An 11,890-nucleotide genomic window follows, 5' to 3' on the forward strand; every position below is an offset into this window, starting at 1 on the left:
GTCGAGCCCTATATATACACACACACACACACACACACACACACACACACACACACACACACACACACACACACACACACACACCCCCGCCCTCTGCTGCGGTCAGTCAGCAGAGGAGACCCTGATATAGAACTTCAGGACCACCTCTGCTGATTGATAGCAGCAGTAGGCGGGTGCAATAGCTAGTCTGCTATTGCAAATTGAAATAACCAATAGCAATCTAGCTATTTAATTATATGCCTTTTTTTCTGACTGATGGTGGCTGGCGGTTCCGATGTCAAGAAAAAACAAGAGAGATAACAGGGAAAGGTTTACTCTGCTAGATAAAGCAGAATAAACCTTTCCGGGAGAAAATGTTTATCTCCCGGGTGTCCGGGAGCCGCTATACTTTAGCGGGAAACTCCCGAAACATCCGGGAGAGTTGATAAGTCTGCAGATGACCACTAGGTATTGGTGCAGAGCTCTTTTGTTAGAGGATTTTGTTTTACTGCAATGTGAGTCACCAATGGCAGATACCTAAGGAATGTGATGAAACTGTTTGTCACCATATGGCCTCATTCACATGGGGCGTGTTGCCCTGTACAGCGTGAAGGGCTGTTTGTTTATAGACTTGCATGAGCTGCCTGCACACTACTTCCCATGAGCTGTGGGAAGTAGTGTGCAGACAGCTCATGTAAGTCTATGAAGACACCGGAGCTGTGCACCCCACATGTTGCTACCCTCAGCTCTGAGTTTTGACAGCCACACACAGCCGGATGTAGACGTGATGGATCCAGGTCCGTACACCGTCTGTGTTCAGCTGTGTGAGGATACACAGCTCCCTGGTCTCCATAGACTTACATGAACATGCTTCTTCCCGCAGCTCTGGGCGCATCAAAAAATGGCCCTTCGCTCTGTACAGCCCAACATGTCCCGCGTGAATGAGGCCTATGTTGTGCTACAGTGAAAGAGCATTCTCATTGGAATCAATGGTGTATGGTAGGTGGGACTGTTAACACTTGGAGATTGCAGAGGTTATGAAGGTCATACACAAATGAGCCAAGTTTGTGCAATAATATTATAAAGCAGCATTTTGATTAGTCCCTTGAGTTTCTAAAAACATTTGCCCCCACACCACCGCTCTCCTGATCTGTGACAGGAGGCTGAGTGGAGCGTGGAGGAGAGATGCCGGCCACTCACAGTGCTCTCCTCCCGCACCACTCAGCCTCCTGCGACAGTTTCTCTCCTCCCCGCTGGGACACAGAGCAGCGCCCAGCAGGGAGGAGAGAAAGCAGGGATGCACCGCTATTTCGGCCCAAAAATGTTACTTTCAGCATTTTGACAAAAGTGCCATTTTCGGCCGATATTTCGGTGCATCCCAAGTATTACCTATACCCTGTTTTTATTAGAGAACTGAACAAAACTTTCAAAATGATGACTGAGCTTCTGTAGAACATTTGCAGCAGGTTCCTGTGATTGTTATATATGGCTTTGGCTGGAGGCCTTGGTTTACCTCTCCACTGCCGTGTCTACAGCCCGAGGAGATCTTTGCAGTGATTGTTTCACAGTAATCTGCACATCTGATAGTTTGCCAATGATAATTGCTTAAACATAATTGGCAATGAATAATCCCAATTTTACTGCCTGCAAAGTGCCCATGATATATACTGATCAATACCGTACAACACTGAGCTTCCAATTACTTTTTTCCTCAGAGAGAGATGGAAATCAATATATATGTTAAGATTATTTGCAGTACCAGCAGTGTGTGCATTCTGAACAATAATACACTTCGGCTTCTTGTACTGAGGCCATTAACGTCTGTATTTTTTAGGTGTCCTCTTAAGAAAAGTAATGCAGTATGAAAAATATGCTTTTAAATCACTTGCCTTTGAGTCATACTTCTCAGTTTAACATTCATGTAAAAACATTTCTTTCCCTTCTCTTGTGGTATTAGAACCTATTTATCAAGTAAAGTCAGAGTGAAGTCAGAACTCCTGCCCTGCATACTTGTTCCAGCTTAGTAACTCAAATTGTAGAAGCCAGAGGGTCAGCATGATAGCCTGACAACTAATGTGCAGAAGAACAGGTGCTCAACAGCATCCTCATTGCTTCTCTCACTATAGGTTTCCTTTAAATACAAGAATACAGCTTTTTTTTTTGCCCAACACTTTTTATTGATCATCTATATATCATCGGGTATTTAGGCTGAAAGGCGGAAGAGCAATAAGCCCGGGTTTATTTGCGACACTGACACACTTGACATGTCTGCATCATATTGTGGTGTTTGGTACACATTCTCAAAGGGAAACAGCTGTTTTGGTTCCATTTTATTAAGTTTTAAATATCCATTCAGAGGCTATTATGTGTCCCAATTTTTTTACATTTTAATTTTTGTAGTCCAAGCCAGGATAAAGTGCATACAAGCATTTAACAAAGTTTACTATATTTTGCTTTACGCTGAAAAAGATTGGTGTTGAATGAAGTAGTACTGATTAGTTATCCCTTTTTGTTGTAGGATGGAAGGCTTCGTGTAAATGATCAACTAGTGGCAATCAATGGCGAATCACTGTTGGGTAAAACAAACCAAGATGCCATGGAAAATTTGCGGAAATCTATGTCCACAGAAGGAAATAAAAGAGGAATGATTCAGTTAATTGTCGCAAGGAGAATAAAGAAGAATGAGGTAAAATTTCATATTCGTATAAACCTGTATTGATGGAGGTGACCTCCTAGGAACTTTACAAGTCCACATGAGCAAATTCCTAAGAAATTAAACAAAAAGGCAGAAAGAAAGTGTTTCCTCCTTTCCCTCGGTCACTTGTGGGAACTGTTATGACATTGTAATTGTAAGTAGAGGAAGGAACTGATTTAGGCACAAACCAAAGACTGTTGTATATTACAGCTAGGCTGCTCATGTGCACCAGTGTAGGAATCAAAAGGTCAGAGGGGGTGACCTACACCTATAGTGAGCACTCTACTCCAGTCTGGAGAGACAAAACCTTATATTGACAGATGGGCATACATAGACATAAGGCTCCTATAAAGCTTTTTTATTTAATGGTTGTGAACTTCTCTTAACATGTTTCAGGGCATTAAAAGATTCCCATCATCAAAGCTACAATTAAGTTATATAAAAACACCATCAGAGCCATCACTATTATTATGTTAATATTAATATTTTACAATGTTTTACCGTTCAGTGCCCTGAAATGTGATGCCTTTGTTCACAGCCAATAAATTCAGTAGCTTTGAAAGCAAAAAGTACCATTAGTCTGTTGATCCCTTTTTATCCATACAAATACTTAACCCTCCTAATTAGCATGCAGTGCTCACTATAGCTGTACATTGTAAGTTTCTGGCAGATCACAAATTGAGAGTTAGCTGCTGAATCAACACAAAGCCCAGGATAATAAAACTACTCCACAGGCAGTGGGATTTTCATGGTCAACTCATCTATGGGCGAGCAAATCCATCCAGGAAGTAGATGTTGACCCTGAATAATGCCTGAACCAAAAAGGTATTCTCCTTCTGCGGCCATTACAAAATGGCAAATACTGTAACCTGAGAGGCTATTACTATATGTAAGAATTACATTGAACACATGCTCTTAGTGTAAATAGTATTCCTGAGATCCCTTGGTCACATCATGCATTTGGCAGTAGAACTTGTTTTTTTTAGCTCATATACTGTATATTTGACTGTGTGATACTGTTGATTTTTAATGAAGTCATGTTCTCAAGTCTTACTTTTAAAATGAAATGCGCTGTTCACCTAAATGTGATATTTCTTTCAGAGATCTAGTGTGATGAAATGAAGGGAAGTGGGTTCACATATCTCCTGGGAAGTCCCTTGCAGTTTTTCCTGCCATTGTTTTAGAGTTTTGATTAACCTGCTAAACAGAGGTGTCCCCTGCACCTCCCTCTGATCTAAAGTAGTCCTCAAGCTCTTTGTTATCTTTTGTTTTGTGGACATAAATCTGACCATACAGTAATAGTAGGACCATGTAGAGGCAGCGTCATTATAGAATTCTGTCTTGTAGAGGCTGTTTAGGCTTGTAAGGTAGTGGTGCCAGATTTTACCAGCAGGTGGAGATGCAGATAATCGTGAGTTGTAGCTTCTTGTCGTGGCAATGAATTGTAGGACTGCTAGCTATGTCTGCAAATTGCAGTAAAAAATTCTTCAAGTTCCTACATTTGAAAGCATATATTTGTTTTGCTTTATAGCCCTTTTATATCACTTAAACTTGAAGCCAAGCACCAGTAAGTAAATGCACTGATGTATAATATCTTGCATTTTACATTATAACATGTAAACAGAAGTGCTTATCTAATTTTGTGGTCTATACATTGATTCCTGAAATCCAGCACATGATTTGCATCCTACTATTTATTGTATCTCATTCACTGCCACACAACAAGATCTATCTCTGTCTGTGCTTGTATGCCAGCAGCATTGCAGTTTGGGATGAAGTAGATATTTAATTGGGTAATTTGCCATTACTTTACACTGTGCAAAAGCCCGGATTACAAATGGCATCTATTATAAAACTAATTTGCTATGAGATTCGACATAAGAATGCTATTTTTCGGACTTCTTGTCCTTTCGCCACGCTTTGTTAATTACGCTCACATTTTGTATCTGTTTTCCAGAGCCAGTATTATAATGTTAGGAACGAAGAACAAACAAAGTTTATTTTTTCGTCTTCTCCGTTTTGCTTGAGTAACTAAAATTTATTAAAACATGGCTTCAGGAAATCGGTCATTGAAAATGTCAAGTTGTAGTGGATATGTGTTGTCCATGTTCCAGAACTTCTCACATAACAATCCTCTATTAGCCTTTTATATATCAACAATTTAATTTTTTTTTGCAATGGAGGACTGCTTTTTTTCCATTGCACAGTTGCGATTTCATTAATTTAGTAGCAAATAAATGGTTGAAATACCAAATCCAGGACTGCCACCCAGTCACCACCGGGGCTGGTAAATGAGGTGGTCCTCAACAATGATGCAGACAACAGCGCCACTCTTACAAGATGTCTTCATTCTCCTGGGTGGTCGTTCCACCTGGAAGGCTGGGGACTCTTAGTGGCAGAAATCAATAACTGTGGAGGACATCACCGAAGAGGTGAATATTGCAACCATAGCTCTTTTTTTTTTTTTTAAGGAAGCTGAGGAGTTAGCTGACTCATTGAAATAAATGCACTCGCTGTGTGGCTGATATTTTATCTTAGCAGTTGTTAAGCAATTTGGAAGAAATGTTGTAGTGGCTAATCTTCTCTGCCTCTAATATACACTTCTTCATTTACTACAGCAACAAATGTAAAGTAGAACATGTAGATAGGCAAAAGTCAACTACAACAAAATTAAAATAAAATAAATTACACTATAGTTTCCCTTTATTCCACCTTCCCGTGTAGCTCAAGCCCACAGTTATGGAATGTTACAACTCTGCTGATTCAAATTATACACTTAGCAACACAGCAAACCACATGATCTATTATTTTTGCAACTCTGGAAGAAGAATAAAGTCAGTCTTTGGCCCGCCTATGGACAGTCAAGTTCTGCTAAGGTTAGGTTGATTTTTTTTTTTTTGTAAATATGTAGTTGAGAAAAAATGAAAAGGCTAAACTTTTCTCTATAATATGTTTTAGCTTGCACTTGCTTTTCATGCTTTTGGGGTAAGACTATATCTCCTTAACTCACTTCCTGTTCTCTAGTACAGCTAGATTTCCTCCCAGAGCCACCGATGATCCTCGGAAACCTTTCCAAAGCCTTTTACTCTCTTTCTTTCGTTTTTCTGCCTCCAGCAGTTCAGAGAAGTGATTCATTCATGTTTTAGTGAAGCTGTCACTCCTAATCTGCATTTTATGTAAAAACTAATAAAACAAATCCTTATTTTGCAATTTGAACCTTATTGAGTCTAATTCACTGGCACTGCAAGTTTATTGTTCTCCTGCAGTTTGACGTGCTTCCAATTGTAATTGCGTTGACCCTTTATTGCAGCAAATCTCACCAGTGCTTATCAAACAGGGAAAGATAAGACTACCATTCAGCGCTTCATTAAATATCTCATTTGTAGTAGGCAGGGCAAGCCTTGGAACGGGAATCATGTTAGCAGACACTGTGACCTCCTCTGCTCATGGTCTCATGTGCTAGGAATGTCTTGTTTTTCTTCTCTGCTCCCTCCTTAGACTGTCTGTGGCATGCAGCCAGGCCTCCACCATCGTAAGATGTTGTATGTTTCATTGACTTCAAAACCATACATGCTAATGTTCTTTTTCCAGCCTCCCACCTAACTGCTTGAAACCAACTCATCATTTTATTGTAACCGACCTACAAGGGCTAATCCAAGATAATTTATGTAATTCCGTTTTCCTCTAAGGATTTGTTTTTACATAATGCTTGCATCAGTTATTATCTTTAGTAATGGGCCTTAACTTTTACTAAATGGAGAGATCTATGTTCATAAATAGTCACTGATAGGCTGGCTCTGCCTTTGACAAAGCCCACGTCTTGATTTGGCTATTTCTTTTGACTGGCAGCCAGTGGGAGCACAGATCTGTTGAAAGGTTAGGACAGTGGAAAATAGGTATATGGTGATTTTAATTTCCATTGTACAAGGATTGGCATAAAGTATTCCTGCTTGGAAGAAATCATTAAAGAGGACCTTGCTTGATGATCACATTGCTACCTGTAGATGTTATCTTGTTTCTAGCATACTCCTCTAACCGCAGTTGATTGTGCTGCTGGCTTTCCCATGGAAGGTCACTATCCCCTGGCTATACATTTATATCCAGAGGTTGGTTGTATTTGCTTAGGTCAGCATTTTATGCACACAGCTCACTTTCCCTACTTTTTTGGGGGAACTTAGACCCTTGGAAAGCAGTGTTACCAGGGCTGGGGATGAGAGAGATTTCTGCTTTATGTTGGGCAACCTTCCTCCTTCAGAATACACCTCTATGCACTTGGGTGTAGCAAACTTTAAAGGGCATTCTTTCTGAATTTGAATAATTATCATTTCAGTTATTCTATTTTGTTTTTACTAACGTGACACTACCATGAGAGATTGCTAAACATTCCTTTTGAAGATAGTTGCCCGGCTATCATGTTGATGCTACGGCTTCAGTGCTTCCTGAGTTACTCCTCCAACAAGTATAAGGAAAAGCAATTTCTGACACTCGTAAACAGGATTGTTTTCTACGGTATGTGCTCCCTTTTGCACCATACATGTACAGTCATGTTCAGAAAGACGAGCTCAGCATACATGGTGTGAATAAGCTTTTACAATTGCCGTAGTGAACAGACGCCACTAATTTTATCATGATGGGACTGTGGTGTCTGCACCTTGTTCCATTAGAGATCAGTAGCTGTATTAGTGCGGGCTGACATTGGTTTGCATTAAAGGAGAACTATGGGGTCAGTGTTTTTCCCCATAGTTCTCCTTAGGGTAACAAAGCTGGTGAAGGAAAGTACTGTGATTGTGTAGTACTATAAGCAGGAAACAGGACCTTCACATGTGATGAACACATATGTCTGCACCTTGTGCAGCACATCATTCTTATTACATATTATGCACAAAAAAGGTTTTCTACTTGTGGAAAATACTACCGCTTATACGCTAACGTTCACGGTTCTGTCAGCCAGCTGTCCTTCTGTTGTAAAAGGGACATACTGTATATTACATTTGTCTACTAAGGTATGCATGACTATGCTCCATGCATTCATTTATTATCATCATTATTATGGGGTATGCTCCTTTCAGCCCTGCTTATCCCATCACCTTAACAGAGATCCAAAGGCATCAGCATATTAGGTATTCAGTATAAGCACCGTGACATAAATAACAAGGCTTTCTTATTAGGCTCCAAAATACTGTATTTTATTAGATTTAAAAACACTTCATATCCCTGTCACTTATGTGCTGCTTCTGCTGCTTTTCTGTTTTGGTGTCATCTCCCGCAGTGCCTTGCACCACATTTCACATGCAGCTGGCTCCAGGCTGTAGCAGGGGCTGGCAATGCAGATAGGTGGGCGGGGATGTGGGCAGGACATTAGAGTGGAGGTATGAGGGAGTAGTGAAAGAAATGTGCACTAGTTTCTGAGCGCAGTGCTACTGCATGTTAAACTACAGTGTGAAATGTTAGGATGGCAGAATGCCTTTATTCAGAGGTAGTTATGGTGTGCTAAATGGACAGAAGTATAAAGATACAGTGTGGTGGATAATAAAATGACATGCTGATGCAAATTTAAAACAATTTTTTGTTGACTTTAGTGGCACTTTAACGCTACCAGCTAAGTGGACGCAGAGACGGCGTGAGTTTAGCATTTGTGTGTGTAGCATTCCTAACAATCCAAAGACTGTACATACACTTTCTATACACAAGACTATGGCACAGAGTCTCCGACTCTCTTGAAGTTCTTTTAAGCAATTTTAACTTTAGCGCACCAGTCTTGTTGGAGTTCAGTTCTTCTATTACATTGCCAGGTTATGCTTAGGTAGTTGCAAAAATATTTTGCTATAGTTTGCCTCAGCCACTGTTATTTTTGCTGGGCACCTTGGTTGGCACTTAAAGGTAGATAAAAATATTAAAACAAATTATTATTGTTAGATTAGTTATCTGTTTACATTTAACAGAATACAATAGGGGTTCTTTAAGTCTCATTTTCCATTGCATTGCTTGGTATCTTATAGTTCACTTTTTCTCACTTATTCTTCTTATAGTTTTTGCTTTTTTGAGTGACTATCATTAACTAAAACCTGTTAGGCCCAAGTGGGGGTCCACACTTTGATTATTGTGTTTACTCTGCTATACTGCATAGGTCCACATGCAGTAAACTTAAACAGCACTTTAAACTGACAGAAGAGCTGTATTGATTGATAGGTCAGTTTCCAGGTATTGTAAACCAATGTTTGATTGCAGAAATGACTGATAGATCAAGTCAACCTACCAGCAACACTTGTACTTAAATAGAAAAGGATTGTGATAGGCTGCATTGTTTTGTTTGTCTTTTTGCATTCAAAAGCATGTTGACAATAGTTAAAAGTGGGCTTGGCTATTTTAGAAACTACACCAAGTACTGAGGAGGCAGTCAAACCGTCCTTGTGTAGAAATGGTGAAATATTGTTATTTCCAAATGTTCTTTAGTAAAATTAACTGCAGTCCAAGTGTTGACTGTGTTGCATCAAGAGATTGCACGTTGAAAATTTCACAGAGAAAACCAGCTTGTCATCGAGCACACGAGGGAGTGAAAGGCAGGTTACAATGGCAGGGGGTGTTTAAATACGCAGTGGGAGAAATGTATTTAGATAGAGGGAAAAAAAAAGAAAACATGCATTACACTGAATGACATCCTTCCAACAGGTAACAAGGTTAAACTGAAACACTTTTCTTGACATTAGTTTTGCATGAAGGTTCCATCCTTGTAGGAATTCACCAAACTCTCCTCGATCTAAAAATAATCTCAGTGTGGAAAAGACAGAGATTGACTTGTGGGTGTTACTGATCATTTTCTGACAGAAACGTTTCCACTGAAGTCGGAGTTTAGTGGAGCCATTTCCAGTCGGGAATGTTTGATAGGCTGTGACAGCCGCAGTCTTACAAGCACAAAAGACACTTTTACCGGCAGCTGTGAATTATGGTTTCACTTTTGTGGGTGACAGTTTAGCTTAAGCAATATGTGATGCAGATTTGATTATGTAGAGCTGAAGGCAGGAGACAAGCCTCAGTGTCAAAGGAGATGCCTGCGTTTTCTTCTCTCATGCGTTTCTTATGATTAGTGTGACTAAGTCTTTGCTAATTGACATTTTGTTCTGCCCTCCAATTTTATAAATACCACTTTTTTTGTTATTAACAATAGTGTGTGTGTGTATATGTATAGATAGATAGATGGAGGTGTGTACCTCCCACTGCCTGTTGATTAGTAGCAGATCTGATGGTGAACTAGGCTCTTAGAGTTCCCTATCAGGCTCAGCTCCCACTGTCATTGTCCCCTGTTGTACAGGACACTGTTGGCTGTAACCAACAGTGTGCTGAAAAACCAGTAATGCTACAAGTGGGTGGATGTTGAGGGACTAGTTCACTATAAGGTCCGCTCTGCTTCTGATTGACAGATGGTAGTGGGTGGATTCCATAGCCAGTGACAGACTGGCTATTATATATACAATCTGCTCACTGTCTGCTATCAATCACAAGGGAGGCGGACCTGATGGGGAGCTAGTCCTTTAGCTTCTCCATCAGGCTTAGTCCCCTCATCATTGGCTGCTAAGAGACAGTCGGCTGTGCAGCCATGTCAGCCGGCATCCATGACCCCTTTGTTTTACATTCAACTGCCAGCTGGGGAATCTCCTAGACAGCAGCTGAATTTGGCTGGGGATGCGTAATTGGTTGCTAGGATGCTGACGTCCAGGCATCCTGGCGGTAATTCTTTTTGAAGATGTTGCTGCTATATTGACAGTTTCTTAAAGTGACACAATTAAAAACTAGCGGAATCTGTCACCAGTGTCGGTAAACCTACTAAAACTGGCGGCAGGGCTTTTTTAAATTTGAATCAAAACCTTCTACAGATCCATACTGCCAGAAAAGTGGTCCTAAGCCTTTACTGAATTGGTGTTGTCTGTAGAGAAAGAGGAGGCAAATTGAAAAAAGGGAAAACATACTGTGAAGCCTAGCAAGAGAACAAGACTCTACACGGGCTTGTTGAGTTTAGAAGCAAATATATGGGAAAAAAGCATTACATTAAATGTGCATGCTCCTTGCTCATGCAAGTAAGTGAAACGGTAGCCTGTGAAGTGTGCTGTTGGTGATGCTTGTCTACTAATGCCCTGGGCATCTGCCTCAGGTCTGGTGCACTGTATCTGGGAACTGCAAGTTTAATAATTATGTATTGATTGTAGTGCTTGTACCCAGCAATGGTTATCTTGTAATTGGTCACCCTTCTTCCCTGTGTTTCCACAACTATGTAAAATGAGTAGGAAATCGGATGCTGCACATGTACTGTAGCTTAGGTGAGACAAAAGGGGAAGCAGTGCCAGTAATGAAAGATTGGAGGGAGGACAGTTAGCATTGTGATAGTCGCTGCTTGTGAATATGCTGTTCAAAGACTATCAATGTCACTAAAGGGTGAAGAGTCTGGAGAAGGCAGGAGAAGTGAACAATCTAGGGCAACATAGCTGAACTGGAAAGTGAGCTGAATTGAAGATTTTTTACAAATCCGCTATTTTGTCCTAGATTGTTCACTTCTCCTGCCTACTCCAGACTCTTCACCCTTTAGTGAATAACCCTGTGTGGGTTTGTGTGCAGAGTGTTGTGTGTATACATAGTGTGCAGGATGCAGTGGTTCAGCATCAAACCAACATTTTCTTAGCATTAAAAATGTAATTCATGTGTTACTTAATTAATGCTTCCTTAAGAACTTTATTTTGCAGCTCTGGTAATGACTTGTATTGATGTTGCATTTTGAGTCATTAGCTTGTATGTAAACGACGTGTCAACGTTTGTTTTATAATCTGTGTAGGACATTTATAGTTTGTTCATTTAAACAAGCATTTGTTATTCTAGCTTAGAATAGCCAAAGTGAGATGATATTGTTTTAAATATTCTTTTCAGGTTTCTTATTAATAACATAGGCTACATAGATAAAACAGAAAGGGGAACAACATTTATAATTACTTGTTACCGGTTCTAGATTTTAACTATTGAAGGTATAGATTGAGCTAGTAACGGCCTGTTTTGTATACCCAGATCAGTATTTTTATTGCTATGGATACACAAGGCCCTGTTCAGTCTTTTGGATGGCTGACAATTGGATTGCTGACAGTTTTGATTGGTGCCAATTCCAAATCAGTTGATTTTAAGTGTTTTATGTTATAACACATATATATATATATGTATATAACTATGTGTATATAT

At 40.0% G+C, this 11,890-nt stretch overlaps 1 protein-coding gene across 6 annotated transcripts in view; it reads left to right on the plus strand.

Moving 5' to 3' along the window:
* PARD3 (par-3 family cell polarity regulator) overlaps positions 1-11,890 on the plus strand; it is a 535,067-nt gene that overhangs the window by 284,186 nt on the left and 238,991 nt on the right. For all 6 annotated transcript variants that reach the window (XM_018552327.1, XM_018552326.1, XM_018552321.1 and 3 more), the window contains one exon: positions 2,498-2,665. In XM_018552327.1, coding sequence (XP_018407829.1) covers positions 2,498-2,665 — 168 coding nt within the window. The remainder of the gene's footprint in view (positions 1-2,497; positions 2,666-11,890) is intronic.

This window comes from Nanorana parkeri, unplaced genomic scaffold (genome assembly GCF_000935625.1).
Source record: "Nanorana parkeri isolate BGI_ZX_2015 unplaced genomic scaffold, ASM93562v1 scaffold84, whole genome shotgun sequence".
Taxonomy (NCBI): domain Eukaryota; kingdom Metazoa; phylum Chordata; class Amphibia; order Anura; family Dicroglossidae; genus Nanorana; species Nanorana parkeri.